At 34.4% G+C, this 21,002-nt stretch overlaps 1 protein-coding gene across 5 annotated transcripts in view; it reads right to left on the reverse strand.

Annotated features, from left to right (window-relative positions):
• LOC140449852 (uncharacterized) overlaps positions 1–21,002 on the reverse strand; it is a 214,961-nt gene that overhangs the window by 148,263 nt on the left and 45,696 nt on the right. For all 5 annotated transcript variants that reach the window (XM_072543222.1, XM_072543220.1, XM_072543221.1 and 2 more), the window contains exon 2: positions 305–556. In XM_072543222.1, coding sequence (XP_072399323.1) covers positions 305–556 — 252 coding nt within the window. The remainder of the gene's footprint in view (positions 1–304; positions 557–21,002) is intronic.

The raw sequence follows: 21,002 nt of genomic DNA on the forward strand, positions 1-21,002 counted from the left end.
ACAGATTTCAATAACCATTGGTTGAAAACTGCTCTCAGCATACGTTATCCTCGTTATAACACAAATAGTTGTCACATTTAACATAAAATCTACAGTGCATATGAAATCTACAGACATCTATCTACTGAAAATCTACTTCTAATGGTGCGATGAAAGCAAGATGTTTAAAATGGTAAAGATGAATCTTTATCTTTGACTTATATTATGACTAACATACAAGTATATGCATGTTTATATATGAACATGATTAAAAACTCATCTTTTCCAAACTACTAAAGACCCCAATTCCAAATAGTACACAAACCTCCAATATCTCTACTAGTATTCTCTTTTTTGTCATCCTCCTCCTCATCGTCATCATTTTCTTCGGTGTCTTTGCCTTTGTTAGTGGCTAGTTCGTCGTCATCGTCTTTTACTCCAAAAATATTAGCGAATCCTTCTCTAAATAAACCAGCAAGATCTGTGAAGAGCTTCTCGATTGTTTGAGCCACTTGTGATGGTTTGTTCGTTGAACTGGGTGAGCCTGATGCTCTGGCTACTTCTGCATCAGCTTCAGCTGTAACAAAATAAATAGTATTAATATATTATAAATATTAATCCAAAAAATGCGCTAAAACAAGTAGATTTTTGTTGCTGGATCAATTGTGAATATATATAAAATAATGTGTTAGTAAACGTTAAAACGGTAAGAATTTTATTTGCCTCACTATTCATATTATGTATGTGTGTAAGGCAAGGAGAAGCCAATACACTTAATATTTTTAAGATATTATGACTATGGCAAGTTATGGAAAACAAAGGTCCCTAGTCCGTGGCAGACCTTAAATGGTCAAGGGGTGCTAAGAATCTCCACGTTAAATGCTAGGAACCAGCCGAAGGTGGAAAACAAAAATGACACATTGACAATTGGAACCTGGAATGCAAAATCTCTCTTTATGCCAGGAAAATCTCATAACATCGTGAGAAAAATAAAAAGAATAGGAGTCAACATTCTCGGAGTCAGTGAAGTTAGGTGGCCTGGATCTGGACAGACAAACATCGATAACCATGTGATATACTATGCTGGTAATGACGATCCTTATCATTATAACGGAGTGGCATTTATAGTTGACGAGAAAAGCAATAAATGTGTAAAGAACTTTATACCTACATGTGATAGAGTAGCTATGCTACCAATTAATACCACTCCTCGAAATATTAATTTTATTTAAGTATATGCTCCTACAGGAGAAACACCAGAAAGAGAAATACGAGAATTCTACCAAAGTAGGTGAAGAGGAGAAATACTGGTCCAATTTTGCCAATGATCACAAACACGTGGTTTAAACTACCAAAAAGAAGATTATATACATGGAAAGCACCTGGAGATAATCAAAACCACATTATGAGAAACCAGATTGATTATACATTAATTGACAGGCGTTATAGAAATGGAATCAGGGCAGTTAAAACATATCCCGGGACGGACATCGATTCCGACCACAATCCTCTTATGGGTAAAGTCTCAATTAAACTGAAGAAAATCAAACGCAGAAAGAAGATAAAACCTAACCTCGAAAAGCTTAAATATCCAGCAGTACCAGCAGAGATAGAGAAAATACTCAAGAATACACTCAAAGAAAAATTCAGTGAAGCACCCGCGGTAGCAGAAGAATCAGTAGAACGTATTTGGCACACCTTCAAACCAACAATCACAACTATACAAACAGAACAACTACAAGCCAACATAAGAAAAACAAAGAATACATGGATGGCAGAAGAAATCCTAGAACTGATAGAAGTAGGAAGATCATATAAAAAACGATAGATACACGCAGACGATACCGTCATTATTACGGATAGTGCTGAGGGTTTGCAATGACTTTTGAATGCCACAACCAGAGAGGGAGATAGCTTGGGGCTGAATATAAACAGAAATAAAACAAAAGTAATAGCCGTTACACGTGCACCAAACGCCCACATTAATATTCGTATTTACAACAAACAGATAGAACCTGTACAAAAATTCCAGTATCTTGGTTGCTGGATAACAAACGATCTTGACTACGAAGTTGAAAAATACGTGCTCGTATAGAGTTTTCAAAGAATGAACAAATTCCTAATAAACTCTATCTTATGGTTATCCGATACCAATTTGTAAAAACATTCATTTAGTCCATATTGCTATACAAAGTGGAAACATGGACTCTTGGAATCACAAGTATGAGACGTGTAGAAGCGTGAAAAATCAAATGTGCAAGGAAGATAGTAAAGCATACTTTCATTTCCTCTAATACCTTTTCAATTATGTATGTGGTTCTATGTATTATACCTGTTCAATGGTGGGATGTATTTCCCCCAAACCAAATTCATGATAGGATACCAGATCATTTTCTTCTAGGGTTTAAATTGGTGTTAAGCAACTTTTCATAGGGTTTGAAGGTAACAGGAACAAAGCGATGGTACAATGTAACTTTTTAAAGAGATTTACCTGGCTTAGTTGCCGTAACAAAATATACTATTTTCCACACCTTAATGCTTATCTCACTTGAGGAGTCATGGGGGAAAACAATCATACAATCAAACAATCAACTTTTGGTCGAAATTACGATGACGAAGTTTTCTAGTGATGAATACATTTATTACTTTCGGATGCTACGGAGGAAAAAGTGAAAAACATTTACAGTCCTTTTATTACAAATGTTAAATGAAATGGTGTACTGGGGAAGAACCATCATAGTCCGCGCGCTGCGAGGGAATAACCGTCAGGGTCCGAAGGCGCCCCCCCTCTGTCTCAACAGGTCGGGTCGAGTGCAGCATTTCTGTGATTCTCTTTCTTAGTTTAGCGACTTTGTTGGTGTGTTCTAGTTTGCCAGTTGATTTTATTTGAACAATAGTAAAGTAGTGAGTACATACTGATTAAAATGGAAAGTAGTGGTAGCGATTGTAGTGATGCAGAAGTGAGGAATACTGCTAAAAAAAGAAGAAAAATAGGCCGTGTTCATGACGTTATAAAGCTTCTGAGAGCCACCACCCATGAGGTAGGGCCAGATTGCAAGTGCCGCCGTTTTCGTTGTTTTGGGGATGTCAATGAAGCCGAAAGACGACGCATTTTGACTCAATTCAATGAACTTGCTAACTATGAAGATCAGAATCGGTATTTAGGTGGTTGATAACCAATCTCCCAGTTATGCGTCGACGAATTCGAGTGGATAAAGGGACACCTAATCTTGCTTCTTATCCCTATCGTGTGAGGAGTGGCACTGATGGAGACTTTCGTGATGTGCAAGTATCGTTCAAAGCATTTTTATCCATTTATGGAATATCTGCTTTTCGAGTGCTTAGAATTCGAGAATCACTGGCCTCAACTGGCACTGTACCATTAGACGTTAGGAGAAAACACGGAAATGGGCCATACAAAATTAGAAATTACAAGAAAAAAAACAACGAGAAACAACTTCATCCTGCGAGAAGTAAAAGAAGTTATTCTGTGAAAAGAAAATATCGAAAATTGTCAATCGAGACCGAAGCCATAACCATAGACTTCCAAAAAAAATTACCAGTCCCTAATGTGACCTCAAACGATGTCTACTATAGACGACAACTTAATTTTATAAACTTTAATGTAATGTTTTCTATACTTTTGACAAATCGGTACCAAAAAAAGGGGGCTGACGATGTATGTTAAATGATTCATTACTTTGTGAATAACGTGCTGTTATCGCAGGTTCAAAATTTGATAACATTTTGCGACTCTTGTGGAGGGCAAAATAAAAATTACACAGTTTTTCGGTTTCATTCATTATCTAGCTCAGACAGAAGGACGGTTTGAGTTTGTGAAAGTAATTTTTCCCATCAGAGGACTATCTAGAGTGCGACCGGGAAATAAGTTTGATTAATAACAAAGCTTATATGGAAATTCCGGATGATTGGAGAACAGTCCCTCGCAACAGCAGAGTGAAACCGAAACCTTCCAAGTGGTAGACTGTGGGAAAGATATCAAATTTCTGAATTGAACTAAGCATTTTTTTAAGGAAACTTAAGGAAATTTAAGGAAACTCATAACATCACATATTACATGATCTTCTCCACTTGACCAAATATTTGATAAACGTAAACTCTAGAAAGTTCTACACTAATTTACAAGGTAATGAACATGAGGGAAGTTCGGAGGAAGAAACATTTTGTGACGCAGAAGCTTGAAGGTACTGGGTAAGAATGTTCGTGGTCCATGCCGGCACACTCAATTTTTTGTATGATAAAATTTTTATATTTTTCGCAAATAAAATATTTTTTTGTCTTCTCTTAATTTTTTCCTCTGTAAATATGTCAACGTACCACTGAAAAAATTTACCGATTAATACTTTGAGTTAAAACAATTTGTTTAATTTGAAACATTAAATTACGATTTCCATGAAAACTGTTTTTGTGGACTCAGATTGTTTTCCCCCTGACTCCACATTTTGAATGGTGCATTGAACACATTGCTATATCTTGCCAGTACTACTGTATGGAGTATTTGAGAGTGAGTCTACGGACGATTACTAATATTATGGGTCGATAAAGTTAGAAATGAGAAGATCCTTAGACGGCTGAACCAAGCAACATAACTTGGTCAATATAATAAATACTTCGGTAACCTTATAAGACACCCTAAAAATATGAACTTTTGCATCTGATCATTCAGGGAAAGATCCAAGGTAGACGTGGTCCTGGTAAAAGAAGAAGCTCATGGCTGAAAAATCTAAGACAACGGTACGGAGAATCGACTACAGCATTAATTTGAGCTGCTGTCAATAAAGTCACGATAGCGAATATGATATACAACGATCGATAATAGTTATGTAACTAGAAAAAAAGAAGAACTTCATATAAATAAAAATAGAAAACTTCAAATAAAATTGATTCATAATTTGAATATTTAAAAGACAGCAAAAATTTCTGTCATGTACAATGCCGGAAGCAGGAAGTTGGCGAGACTTACTACCTGAAAAGTCTTCGGCAATTTCTTTTAGAACTCAATTTTAAATATTGAGCATATTTGTCACGACAATGTCTCTACCAATTACAAAAAAAGGTATTTGGTGTATATTTCTGACCGCTAGACTAACAGTTACCACACGCTTAGTGCATTTTTAATATCACCTGCGATTTTAGTGTAGTCTTTTATTGTCATTGTGCGTCATTTGAATAGTAGTGTGTGTTTGGCTTTGGTGACAGACGACGCTTTGAATTTTGATTAAGTTACTTGTATGCACCGCATCCGTGCATTTTTTTCTAACAGGAAGAGCGACTATTAAGCAGTTGGCAGGCTAGAGCATTTTTATTGGAAGATTGTTAAGGCATTTTTATTTTCTACAGGGTCACCCACGATGAATTTGGCGTAAATAACATTTACTTTTTCTTCTTTTTCTTGTAAATAAAACTAAAAATGCAGCTATATTAATCTACTTTCAAGTGCTGTGGTGCCGTTTTGACCACGCCGTATTTTTTGCAGGTGTTAATGCTATATACTAGTATAGTGCTGGCAAAAAATCTTTACATTGCCAAATAAATCACTAAATTCGAAGAAAAATTGTATGCGTTCTGTCTGCGCTTGTTTGGCTTGTTTAAAAGAAAAGAGGGACTGTCTGTGGTTTACTGACTGTTTAGTTTCTTTAGTTTATTTTGCGTGTTTTGGCTTTGTGCGAGTATTCAGTGTTAAACTTTTTTTTATTTAGTCAGTAAAGTTTGGGATCGTTAAATTCTAAATTGAAGTGAAAAATATGGGTCGAAACAAACTCACACAACAGAAGAAAGTTCGTGCTTCAACGTTAATTGAGAAAATGGACTCTGTAATTACCGTATCATGTAGAAACGGTCGGCTGCGTCGTTGCCTTCAGGGACTGTTCCGGAAAGAAAACCTGGTTCTAGAGCTCCTAAAAAACATCATCTAGGAGTGACATCATCATCAGGCGCGAAGTAATGTTGAACCCTTCTATAATTGCCACAGATAATATACTAAGCAGAAATAAACGTCCTGATCTCATTTAGAACGTTTCAACAATAACGATTTGTCACCAGCTTCAGAAAGATCTAGCATTACCAAGTCGACGTGATGCAAAGAAGCTCTCGTTTAGGTTAGTTAGAGGAAGCTCCAAATTTGTTTGTCGTTCACATACCGCGTCAAGGTACGATTCAAAGTTCACAGTTAAAACCGTCAAAAATTCTAAAAGTGTAGTGGTATGTGGTGTGTTTAGTGTTGTTTAGGTTGAATTTCTTGCCAAAGAAGGTTACAATGAGAGCAAGCAACTATGTGACTGTTCTAAAACAACATTTATTGAACTTGTGGGAAATTCACGAATGGGACTACTTTATGCACGATGGTGCCCCTGCACACAAGGCCAAGATAGTTTCAAAGTTCTTGAATGATCACAATATAAACGTACTGGAATGGCCAGGTAACTCGCCCGACCTTAATCCCATAGAAAACGCCTGGAATATGATGAAAAATAAGGTTCAAGAGAGTCTACCGAGCAACACAAATTAGCTGAAAGAGGAGTTTAAGAAGTTGCAGGTGTCAATAGAAGAAGAATATTTCTTAAACCTTACTCAATCCGTGCCCAAGAGAATCCAGCTTGTCATCGACAACAAGAGTGCTATGACAAAGTAATAATTTGTAAAATTAAAATAACAATTATTATCCTAATTTATCTGTTTTATTTAATGTGTAAGAATTTTTTTGCCAGAACTGTATATTTGGCAAAGCATTTATTTGGAAAATACAAAAAAGATTTATAAGAAGTCTTTTATATAACCAACCATTATTAGTTTAAAAAATATTTAAACCATATTCACTTACATTGTAAGTATTAATTGCAACCTATTATTTGTTGTCTAGAGCATTTGTCAGCAATTCTTATTTTCGCATGTGTCCAAAGGTCAGTTGTTTTGTTGTAATTCTTTGTTTTTTTTTCTTTTTTAGTTTCTTGGTTAGCGAGAATTAAAAGTTGCTTCTCATTTGGTGAGGCCTTCACAGTAAGCTCGCCAAGCAAATTTATTATAAAATGTTTTTGTCTATAATGACCGTGTAAAGAAAACCAAGCATTTACTATTACCAAATCCAAAAATTTGCACTGACCATCGTCACGATCTTTCTTGCAGTGTATTTTTATTTGGTCAATAAAATTGACATCACATTTTGTTTTATTATAAAATTCTGCAAAATAAAACAAAGTTTTTGGATTTAAAGGATTTTGTAGAAAAAAGTTTACGTTTTTGCTTACTGTACTCACCAGAGCCAAAAATGCCACTCAACCTCTAAAAATCATACCAAAAAGCTGAATTTTGCTAAGAATGTCAATTGAGAGCCCAAAAAATATTCAAAAAAATTTGTTATTCCTACCTAAACCTCGGGAAATCGATTTACCAAGAATCTGTATGCCACAGAAAAAAATGTTTCAAGGTGTTAAATCAATAAACGTTGCATAACTATGCCATTTTTATTATTTTCATGAGATCAATAAAATGTACCACTTTCATTGACCGACCACTACAGAATTTCCATTTTTGGAGCCTATTCTTCGAAACCCATAGCATGAAATTTCGGTTTTGAGTTTTAGCAAAAAATGTGAGGCATTTTGAAATTGCCAAAAAAAAATGCTGAATTTAAACTTTCACATTAAAAACGATCTAAATTACTTTAAAATGCTTCTTTCTAATTACAGAATTCCGTTTTTTAAAACTACACTAATTCCATCCAATATCGTATTCGTGGAATCATTTCCCGTAACGTACGATTATTTGTAATGTAAAAAATTTAAATTTTGCATTTTAGGCATATTTCAAATGCCTCACATTCGTTGCCAAAAACTCAAATACGAAACTTCAAAGATTAGAGTACGAAAGCTGCACTTGTTGGCTTTAAAACGCTCACTCAAAGTCACTCTGATAGAACGGTTCATTCTACTCACAAAAAAATGCTAGTAAACATTTTTGTTCAAAATTAGTTCAACTATATTTTTATTTAAAACATTTTTTCTACGGCATGCAGTTTCTTGCCCCTTCTTGATTTAGCCCCTCCCCCACGAGGGAGTGTATTAGAGGGAAGCCGAGGCTAAAAGTAGAAAAATTTTTGAAACTTTTTTTGGCTCAAAAATTGACATTTTCATTAAAATTCAGCTTGTTCGTATGATTTTTGGAGATCTCTGACGACAGGACTATTATCAAGGATTTTGGTAGGTTTTTTTCAATCCTGTTGATTGTGTCTACACGTATTGTGTTGTTCTGTTTAAGCTCTAGAGCAAGATAAAAAACCGCCAGTGGAACTATCTTCTTAACTTTAATATAAAAAGCTCCAGTGTTAACCGAGAAAATAAGTGGCTTTGTTAACATAGCTAATTAACGCTGCACCTCGATTGCAGCAACATGCATAAATACATACTATCAGTTTGTATCTACAAGTTGAAAAGCATAGCCCGTACCAGGAAATCTGCTAAAAAACGAGAAACAACGTAAAGAGCAATGGAACAGCACATGCTTTGAATATAACTGAGAGACATTATTAGATATACTGAGATAAGACGTAGGACGGATATCAGTAATATCGTGAAAAAACTTACAAAAATGAAATGGCGCTGGAACCAGATATGACAATAACAGGTCGACACGAAGAATCCTAGAATGGGAACTAAGGGACACGATAAAAATCATCGAAAGACCTCAAAAGAGATAGGTAGATGACACAAGAGCAGTGACAGGTAAACAGTGCATTAGATTGGCAAAAGATAAAAAAGATGAAAGCAATTTGGAGAAACCTACATTCAGGAGTGGATGGAAAATGGTTGATGAAGAAAAAGAGAAAGAAGAAAACACTTCGATTAAAACATGTTTCATCGATAAAGAAAGTTATGTCAAAATTATTTGAAAAATATTGTTATTAAAAACTTAAGAACAATAAATATTTAGCTATACATTAAATACATATACATAATAACTGCTTTAAATAGAAAAGTCACTGCTAGAGAAACTAGTTTGTTCTGCAGTATTTCTGGATGTTACATAAGTCTTTGATTAAGGTTGTTATTGAGGATAAATATACTAATTATATAAAGCTCTTTTAAAACAAGATGCAGATTTAATCAACTCTTTAATATAGATGGTTTATAATCAAACAAATAAATTACCTCAAATACCTCAAAGAAATAAATTCAGCAGTTCCATAGGGTAGTATACTAGGTTTAGTTTTGTACCTATGGTATCCTAGTGATAGTCCCAAAACAAATAAAAGTTTATACATCCACAAAAAACTTACAGAGAGGCTGTGACAACTTGTCGAGTGGACCAATGATTAGAGAATTAAGTTGAACGAAACAACATATTAGTGATAATTCTGATAATTACACAATAATACTGAATAACAAAGTAATACCCTATGAAAACTCTATATTAATCTTGAATTAACCCTACATACCAAGTAAAAATTGAAACTTTATATAGAAAAAAGTACAATTAAAAATAAAATACAATAATTATTAAATATTGATTGTTATGATAATTTTTCGACTGTTCTAACAACCATTCAAATTTCGTCAGTTTGTGTCATGTGGAACAATTTCACCCAATCATGTCAACATTAGACTGATAATTGCATTCAGTGCAATTTTCAATCCCTATGACAACACGATTGAGTTTGACAACTTCATCCAAATAAATTTCAAAATGTCACGTTTCAAAATCTAATAATTGTACTTTCACTAACTGTACTTTTAATAAATAAATGTTTCGTTATGTTGAGTTATGATTTTTTTTTTCGAAAAATTATCCGCCGAATATCCCTCGGACATTGATGAATGCCTCATAATTTCATGACAAATTTCTCAAGCTCGTTGCTTGGTAACAGCACTCAGCCTTCGGCTTCGTGCTGTTACCAAGGAACGAGCTTTCGATTGTCATGAAATTATCTCGTCTGTTATCAATGTCCTAGGGATATTACTACTGATAATTACACTTTTAACAATTGCCATAGCCATATATTCACAGTTGCCATAGCTTATTGCCAATAGCAACAATTGATTGTTATGATATTTACACTTTTATCTGTGTTAAAAGTGTTCTGCATTATTTAGATGTGCTATAAAGGTTTGTGTATGAGCGAGTGTTCGTGTATTGTGTATGTGTGTTGTATGTTGCATAATTATGTATTGTGCATGATTAAAGGCGATGTGTATCAGAGTTTCTTAATCCGCTTCTTCTTCTTCTTCAAGTTTCGCTCCTATCGGAGATTGGAAATCATTCTGACAATTATAATTTTGTTGGTTGCGCGCCTGAATAGTTCAATTGAACTGCATCCAAACCATTCACGGAGATTGCGTAGCCACGAAATTTTACGTCTTCTTACGCTTCTTCTGCCTTTGATTTTACCCTGCATTATATTCCTTAGTAGTTCGTATTTTTCACCTCTCATGATGTGCCCCAAGTATTCCAATTTCCTGATTTTTATGGAATTTAAAACTTCGCATTGTTTTCCTAGTTGTTCGAGAACTTGTTCGTTTGTTTTGCGATCCATCCATAATATTTTCAAAATACGTCGGTTTTCAAAATACCATATTTCGAATGTTTCTAGGTTTTTTAATATACCTTCTTAATCCGCTATCGTTGGTCTATTATTGTTGTTGACTTCTTCTTTCAGTATTAGAGATATTAAAGATATGATATTAGAGATATTAGAGATTAAAGATATGAAAAAGATAAAAATCATAGAAGCAGCCCTCATCCAACTCAATGAAGAAAAATGTGTAATAAACACATCAGCAGAATGTAGCAGACTTTGGTTACCGACACTGAAAGAAGAATTCAACAGCAAGAATAACATAGCCTTCAATCCTACCCACAAAACACAAAACACATTTTGCAACACAAAAAACATATACAAAATACGAACCCTCTCTCACAGACAAAAGCTTATATAGTCGGTTCGCTATTCCCAGTCCGAACTGTCTTGTGAATTTAGTATTTATTTTTTTGCAGTTACTTTTTGACAGACTAAAAGGTTGGATTCTCCTTTCAACATGTGTTCATATTCAAGTGCGACAGGAGATCATTGGTATGGTCTACTTAAAGTCATCATTTGATAGTGAGTTTATCACAGTTAACCTTAATAGATTGACGAGAAGTACAAGATCGAAAAATAATGATTTGCTAATACATCTGCCAATTAAGTCAACAGTTCCAATATCACAAAAAAATTACGATGACTTAATTTCATTATTACCGTATGTACTCAGTGTGTGTCACGCATTTTATAAAAATCTTCAGAAAACCAATGACAATAATGAAGACTATCCTGAGAACAATAATATTGATTCTTTAGAGAATTAAAACACTTTTGTTAAATAATATTTTGACTACTGAGTTTTGTTTCTTTTAGTAATGGTCAAAAAATTTATTTTTATTAGACAATAAGTCAAACTTTTTAATGTTTTTTGATAATAGGTCCACTTGAGTTTTTGTAGTGTTCACGTTTGTAACAATTTTTTATTTGTAACCCATTAAGATTGTCCTTATTATTAATAAAAAGATGTATGAATAAGTGTAGTGTTTTTGCTTTATTTGTTGTTATATACCATCAAAAACCAGTAAAACAGTAGTTGTCAAAATTAACTGTGTTGTCAACAGTAGGTCACAACATTATATCCAAATTTTAATGTTTATGTTCAGAGGTGTACAACACTATGTCCAAAAAAAATTTTTTGTAGCTAAAACAAAACATTTTATTTTTGTAAAAATATCTTTATTTAATATGAAAAACCAAAAACAGTATGTTAAAACTTCAATAAGCTACGTCTTTAATTAAAACAGAAAACTTAAAATAAAACAAAAAAAAATCAAAAAATGGCTCTCCTGAACACTTTTATTTTTGTGACATGGTGTCCTTTACCTCCGGCGTTCATAGTCCGGCGTAAGTCAAACATTCATATTTGAAAAGGGGAGAGTAACCAGTACATAGTATATTTTACCTGTGATCACATACGGCAAAATATGAAACAACAACTCTCAAGAATGGAATATGTGGTGTGGAAGAAGTTGGAATATACCTATGTTCAGCAGTGGGCAAGAATGGCTAACTGACGATAATGGCCCGTTAATTCATAAATAGCTTAAAGTAAAAATTTCCATATTGATTTCCAACATCCTATATGAAAAGGAACTTTGCCCAAAAGAAGTGTTAATTTCTTGTGAGAACTGTAGATAGATGATGTTAGTCGTCTTATGGACAATATAAAGAACTCCATATTAGCTTTGTGTGACAGAATAGATTTAACCATAAACAATACACCTTATTTAAGATATAACACGTTCATAGCTATTAAATTTTTTTAATCATCATTTATATATCCTAACATGGTGTCCAAAAGCCATAAAACATAATATTAATTAGTAATTCGTCAAACGTTTGTTAACGGTACCTTTAGCGGTTCGACCAAATATCCCGAATTTACTTTTTTATGTGGGACAATGTTTAAGAACCGGTCGAGAATTCTAAAGATTTTGGAAATTGGTGTGTGAAAGGAAAACACGTATTTGTTTTACAGCCAATTAAAACTTTTAATACGTGTCGTTTTATGTTAAATTTATACAGGGTAACACAAAAAATGATATACTTAGATGATATATGGATAAATAAACAAATCAACAAATATAAATAGTTTAAATAAATTGCTTATGGCAATATGGACCAGATAGCTACAATGATAGATTGCTTGAATGTCACGCGTACGAAACGTGAAACTTATGGAAACGTTGAGGTATTTTTAAAAACATTTAAATTTGAGTGGTACCTAATTTAAATAAAAACACATTCAAAAATAATCACAAAGGGGATACACGATATGTAACCAAAGTCTGTAGAAAACCAATCCACATCAATATCAACAAAATATTTTAACAAAAAATGTTTATCCGTTGTCATTTATAAACAAGAAATTCTTCTTCTTCTTCTTCTTCGGCTTTTCCCATTATGAGTTCGCCGTTTTCGTCCTCCACAGCACTCTATTCTCCCAGTCACCTTCTCTGAGGTCTCTATCTATCATAGCATTTCCGACGTATGTTTTCCATCTTGTAGCAGGTCTTCCTCTCCGTCTTCTTCCCGGTGGGTCCCAGTTTAATATTCTTTTCGGCCACCTATGCTCTGGCATTCTGTGTACATGCCCGTACCACTGCAGGGCTCTGTTTTCCAACTTTTTTGTAATTGAGCATTTTACTTCCATTCTGTTCCATATTTCCTCTGTTCTTATTCTATCCGCGCTTGTGATTTGTAGACATCTTCTCATAAAGTCCAGTTCAACTGTTCTTATTTTATTTCGTATTGTTGTTGTTATTGGCCATACTTCCGCTCCATATAGGGTAATATTCATCACTATGCTTTGAAAGATCCTCTTTTTGTTTTCTTTGGTTAGAGTGTTGTTCCATATCACTCCATGAAGGGCTCTTGTGGCTTGTTTTCCCCGTGCTATTTTCATTTCTATATCTTTCATACAAGTACCATCTCGGCTAATCATTGACCCTAAATACTTAAAAGCCTTACAACTCTTAATAGTCTCTTCTTCTAAACTTAAGTTCAAATCTGCAACCTCGGGTCCAATACATAAGTATTCGGTCTTGCACATATTTATCTTGAGTCCCCAAAGTTCATATTCTTCCTTTAATTTTCTTATCATATATTCCATATCCTCCCTGTCTTGAGCAAAAATGACTTTGTAAAATGTAAAATTGACTTGTAAAAATGAATGTAATATATATTCTCTTGTACTGGTATGCTCATTGTTCCGCATTTTCTATACCATCTTTTCAAAGCCTGATATATATATATATATATATATATATATATATATATATATATATATATATATATATATATATATATATATATATGTTAAAAAGTGTAGGTGAGAGACCACATTCCTGTTTGAGGCCTTTTGTTGCGATGATTGTTTTTGTTATTTCATTACCTAACTTTATTTGCACGTGTGTTTCTTTATACAGTCGTTGTGTTATATTCACCCATTTCTCTCTAACGCGCATTCTTCTCATTGCTTCCCATAGTTGTTTCCTGGGCACGCTATCGTATGCTTCCTCTAAGTCAATAAAGGTCATATGTGTTTCAATGTTTTTTTTTTGTTCTTTTCAATCACCTGTCTCATAATGAATATATTATCTAAACATGATCTGACTTTTCGGAATCCGGCTTGTTCTTCGCTATAATGGTCCATGTGTTGTTCCAGTTTTTCTTTTATAACTGATGAAAAGATTCTTGCTATTGAAGGCATTACACTGATCCCTCTGTAGTTATTTGGTGACCTTTTGTCACCTTTTTTGAAAATGGAGGACATGTATGATAAATTTCACTCATCGGGAATCTTCTCTCCTGCTTCGATTTGATTGAACAATATTCGTATAAAGGATACTATGCTTGCGCCTCCATATTTCAGCAGTTCCATTTTTATGTTCCCTGGTCCTGGTGCTTTATTGTTTTTGGATTTCTTTAGTGCTTTATTTTTATCTTCCTCTGTGATTTCTGCGTCCTCAGTTATTATTGTCACAGGGTCGTATGAGATATACTCCGGCCTATTCTCCTGCAATAATTTTGTGTAATGCTTTGTCCACTCTTTTGATGTAATTATCTGTATGGTATTTTTACTTCGTTTATTACTTCTAATGTTTTTTTCCATGCTTCCGTTTATCTGTTATACCCTATCGTGTTGTCTATGTCTCTGCACATTCTCTCCCAGTATTCGTTTTTCTCGAGCTTTATTCTTTATTTAACTTGTTGTCTGAGGGTAACATATTCTCCCCGTGTTCCTGGGGTTCTGTCGTTTAGCCATTTATGAAATGCACTTTTTTTTCTTTTAATCATCTCTTCTAAGTCGTCGCTGTATTTCTAGAAATATGTATTCTTATGTTGTTCAATACCCAGCACTTCGTTTGCCGCTTTGTTTATTTTTTCCTTTAGGTGTTGATACATTTCTGTTGGGGTCCATTCTTCGTTCATCTATAGCATATTCTGTAGCCTATTCTGATATAGTGTTCGAGTACTAAATTGTTGTAGAAATTCTACTTTATACCTCGTATTATTTGCGATTTTTTGCATCTCCTCATCTTTCTGGGTATTGTCTTTTTGTCGTCTTCCCGTGTAACAAGAAATTTAACAAAAATAATAAAAAGAAACAAGAAATTTAACAAAAATAATAAAAGGAAACAACGAAACCTCAAAAGCGGTTTAGAAATGCTCTCAAGAAGGGATTTGAAAATAACAAAATACCATATTGTAAAACACTCATCACAGAATACAGTGCGTTAAGTTTTGGATTAGATATTGCGCACTACATAAAGCGCTAAAATCGGCAACATTGCCTCGTACGAGGTAATTGTAATTCCTGATCTCCGACACCACGACGGAAAATCATTTAGTAGCACATAACAACGCATGGGATTTACATCTCCGTCATTCGAATTAGATGTTTGTTTTCATTACGTATACCCAGTTCATTTCTTAGAGTACATAAATTCGATAAAATACACTGACCTTTATAAAGCGGTTCATTTGTATCGGTTTTTAATAATGTAAACAATTCTTTGTGGTTATATAATAACGTAAACAATTACTTTAAACTGTCAAATGTCAACTGTCAAATTGGTTTTTGCCACCCATCGCTAAATAATGAACATTTACAGGCTAAATCTAATAATTTCTTAATATGTGGTCTAGTCCCGTAAAAAATAACATTTAGCTCAAGTATTGATATTAAACTCTTAGAGAATAGTGCTATTACAATTATTAGTGTACATTAAGCTTAAAACATTACGATTTCACCTAGTAACTTGGATCCAACAGTGGTTATATTTTCATGCTTTATTACCCCATCCAAATAATAATATTGTAAATGTCATTTTACATAAATTTTACTCAATTGTATTTAACATTGGGAACATAAACATTGAGAAATAGTTGCTTTAATTCAGTGTTACATTGCAACTCAAAATGTTCGAGCTACAATTCTGTTTTTACTTATTCACAGTCCACATTAAATAGCTTGTTGAAAATGTAGAGGTGCTGTTCGATGACTTTGAAGTCTTGGAATCCTGGCTTACAAACGTCATACCTAAAGAAATTTCACGCTTTTCCATAGTTCTTAAGATTTTCTTCCCTAAAGGCTGATTTATAAACTTTACGTTGGCGTTGGCGCAGGCGTTCGTCGTTGACCTTGGCGCTGGCTATCATAGACATAAACTTTCGGTTGGCGTTGGCGTTGAAGATCACATCTAAATTTCTAACCTTACATTTTTGATTTGGTATTATTAATTTAAGTGGAAGATCAACTGAATAGAGCAAACAGAGAAGCAAGTTGCCTAAATGAAACAACAAGGAGAAATAGAAATATCGGGAAAGAAACGAAAGGCTGAACTTACAAAATAGTCATAAGACCAATAATGACATATGCGGCAGAAACACGACCTGGCACAGAGAGGACAAAAAAGATGTTAGAAACAGTAGAGATGAAAACACTTGGAAAAACTGGGTAAGAAATAGAAGAGTAGAATGGAACGATCATATGAGCCTAATGACAACAAATAGGGTTGTAAAGACTGCAAGAGACGGTTCCCCAATAGGAAGACGATCAGCAGGAAACCCACGTAAACGATGGAACGACAACTTACTGGAGGCACATTGAAAAACAGGCAGAGTAACCTCTACATAAAAAGAAAAAAAAATACCTGTAAGATTTTTTAGCTTTGGAAAATGAGTCTTTCTTGTCTAGTTGTTTAGAAAATAGATTCAGTTGCATTTTGAAAGCCCTGATATAAGTCCAAACATCATGGATTAATTGGTTTATTCCCTGCAGTTTAAAGTTCAATTTATTGATACCACTGACAGAGTGAAACATTTAAAATGCTGTCCTATGTTACTGAGAAAATACCACCAGTGAGACATAATGATCCCAGTGCTAATACCCACAAAACGAACCACGCCGTGAAGAGGTGACAGACACCTCAGACCTGGCGCATATTGAACCCAGCCGAGGCCCAACCCACACCTAGTCCACGAGCGACCCGTGGATTTATTTTTCTAGTGCAGCGCATATTGAACTCAGCCGTGAGCTGTCGCTGTGGCCAGTGGCTAAAATGATTTCAATCGAAAGGCATTTGTTAATCAATTTACTGGACTCTGAATCGGAAGATGAAGACATTATGATTATGTGTATTATTTAATTGAAAATGAAAAAAGAGGGAAAAAAGGAAGAAAAATTAGTATTAAAAAAAAGAAAGCCATGGAGAGTTTAAGTTATCTAGATAAGTTCCAGAATACGTCCGTATTCAGTTCATTTCCTATTTTCTCCCATACTTCATCTTTAAATTTCGTCCTCATATAGTGCGCGTGGCTGGTATCATATACCACGGGATGATCCCGAACGAGTTCAATCAGCTTCTCAATGTCCATCTCGGAAACAAAGCAAGTAAAAGTAAACAATAGGGAGTACGAAAACTGTACGCTGATGGCAAACCTTTCCACGTGTAACTAGCGTGTGCATGTGCTGGTCCTAGAGTGGGATCAATTTGCGGTACCTCGCTTTTAACCGTTCTTCACAAAACTGTCCAGGGATTTCGCCGGCGTGTGATGGGTCTCGGTTGAGTTCAATATGCTCCGAGCCTAAAACAGGAGACACAGATACCAACCTCATGAATCTCCTAAAATTATTCCTAAAGATAATTCATTAGAGAATCTAGAAGCTGTGTGAAAGTCAAATTTCGCCCAACCAGTTCGGGTTCACAAATGCTGTTGGTACTAGAGAGGCTTTGTTCTCAGTAAAGGTCTTATTCCAGAGATGCAGAAACGTCAACTGCGACGTATACGCACGTCTGGTTGAATATGAGAAAGCGTTTGATCGAGTACAGCACGCCAAGATGATGCAAATACTAAAAGAAACAGGAATTAACAACCAAGATCTGAAAATAATTAGAAATCTTTACTGGATTCAGACAGCAAATCTCAGAGTTGAAGGTGAACACACTGACTATGTGAAAATCATGCGTAGAGCTCACTCCTGCAAGGCTGTATTTTGTCTCCTCTAATCTTCAATCTGTACCCTGAAAGAATATTTATCGAAGCTTTGCCCGAAACTGAAACAGATATTCTACTAAATGGTTATAGGCTAAACAACATCATATATGCAGATGACACCATAGTATTTGTGGACAACTTAGAAGACCTGCAAGCTCTTATAAACAAAATCACGTATTACAGTCAACAATATGGACTCAATATAAACGTTAGAAGACAAAGCTTATGATAATTAGCATGAAAAGGATAACAGAAAGTCAACTCTACGTCAACCAATCGTCTGTAGAAAGAGTGTCGCACTACAACTACCTAGGCACCATAATAAATGAAGAATGTACCAACAACCAGGAGATTAGAGCACGCATCGAAAAAGCTAGATCCACCTTCAATCGGATGGGGGCCTTCTTCAAGAGTCACAACCTCTCTCTTGATACAAATGTAATAATGCTGCGATGCTACGTCTTCTCTGTCCTTTTTTATGGTGTTGAATCGTGGACCTTGAACGAAGAAGTCATAAAACTGGAAGCATTTGAGATGTGGCTATATGGGAGAATGCTTAAGATTTCGTGGATAAAACCGAGTCACAAATGAGGAGGTCCTCAGAAGAATGAATAAAAACCGAGAGATACTGACCACCATCAAATCTCGAAAGTTACAGTTCTTCGGACATATTATGCGAAATGAATCCAGATACGCTCTCCTTTAAGCCATCCTACAAGGAAAAATATTTGATAAATAAGGTCCAGGAGGAAGAAGAACATCTTGGTTAAGGAACCTCAGAATCTAGTTCAATACAACATCTGTTCAGCTTTTTCACGCTTCTGCAGATAAGATAAAGATTGCCATGATGATCGCCAACATTCGTAACGGATAGGCACATCAAGAAGAAGAGATATCAACCGAAAAGAAGCAATTCAATCAGAGAAAGACATACCAACGAAGTAGCTGGCGTAGTTTTGGGGTTACTCAAAACCATGTTACGGGCCAGATTGATTGACCCAAAGGGCGGCACTTGGTCCGCGAACCGTACTTTGCTCATATCTGGTCTAAACAAACCATTCACAATAAAAATGGTTGATGTACTTTACTGAAATTATCATATGGGTAGATACTTTAATTATAAGGATAGAAATAGATAAACTATATTTTAGTGGGTATTTTTGAGAAAATTTCGAACAACCCTTATTAGAATTGTTTTAAATTTCTTGTAATATATTACACCATGTATAATTCAATTTGTTAGAAAGATTTGTTCTACTAGTTCTACTAATAATGACCAATTGAAAATAGCTGAAAAATTGATGTGGTTGACTTATTACTCTGTATAATTCTTCTACCATGAAAGGTAATAAAGGTATAAAATAGGTATAAAATAGGTATAAAATATATAATACCATGACAAGAAGTATCCTCACTTATGGGTGTGAAAATTGGACAATAAATAAGAAAACCAAAAACAAAATAAGAGCAACAGAGATGGAATTTCTAAGGAGAAGCTGCAGAGTAACAAGAAGAGATAGGATAAATAACATGGAGATTAAGAGGAGAATGGGCATGAACTCCGACATAATAGACTACATCGAACAGAAGAGGTTAACCTGGTACGGACATGTCAGAAGAGCAGACCAAAATCGGTGGATAAATAGAATAACAGAGTGGAGCCCGATAGGAAGAAGAAAGAGAGGCAGACCCCGAAGATCTTTCAGAGATGAGGTGGACGAAGCAATGAGTAGAAGAAACCTACAGGAAGGAGACTGGCTAAACAGGAAAAATTGGAGAAAACGGTTGAGTGAAGGAATACAGTGAAAACTGTGGAAATTCTTGTATATATATATATATATATATATATATATATATATATATATATATATATATATATATATATATATAATTCTTCTACGAACTAAACCCTTTCTCTTTTATTGTTGATACCATACACTTTCGTTAAAGATTTGTTTTAATGGATAGATTTTATTAGTTGATTTGTAAGTACAACTGAAATTAACGAATCTGTCAAAAAATTGACAGATTCGTTAATTTTGACAGAAAAAAAAACAGATTTTGACAGAAAAAATTGACATTTTTTGAAAAAGTTCCTATTAAAGAACTCAAAATATGCGTTTGACTATGAATATTAATTAAACAAGTTTTGCTAAAATATGTATATATAAAATAAAGTCCTTCTGTTTTAGGACAAATTACCACATCCCATCTTTTGTTAAATAACACTTAATCATGTATTTGTTGTACTTCAATAATAAATTGCACGTTTATGTTATTTGTCGCAAGTTCCAAAGCCACTGATCTCCAGAGAGACTCCTCATTTCCCTCGTATTATACAAGTTCATTAGTCTTTGTTGGGTGTGGATGATATTCAGACAGCACGTGTCTGAATGTGTATAAGTATGGAAATTCCGACCTACATACAACCTCTATACCTAGACAAAGTTTGTTCGATACCGGATATAGCTGAATGTGCCCTAAATGCTTCGCTCCAAATATTGGGTAAAAAGTATCTCAGTGTTATATTTTATCATATTTTTTATAATTTGATTTAAATATAGCGAAATAAAAATATTAATTTATAGAGAATCAGAGCAAAGATAAAATAAGATGGAACTCTCTGATATTTGTGATACACAAAAAAAGCATGAGATATCTTTGGATATTCAACAGAAGTAAAACTCAAGTTGACATTAAGACTCAGGTAACAGGTTGACTACCACATAAAAATCATAAAAAACGCCTCTGTTGCCAAGAAGAAAATACTTCCTATAATAGAGTGATAAATGAGTTTTATTTTATGTTTTTCAAATTATTTACTTTTGCCAAAAAACAACTGGCGATCGTATAAAATCCTTGCAACTGCTGCTAACGATCGTTTTGGTAGCGGTCGTTTCATTCGGTTAGGTTAGGTTAGGACTTG

This window comes from Diabrotica undecimpunctata, chromosome 9 (genome assembly GCF_040954645.1).
Source record: "Diabrotica undecimpunctata isolate CICGRU chromosome 9, icDiaUnde3, whole genome shotgun sequence".
NCBI classification, from domain to species: domain Eukaryota; kingdom Metazoa; phylum Arthropoda; class Insecta; order Coleoptera; family Chrysomelidae; genus Diabrotica; species Diabrotica undecimpunctata.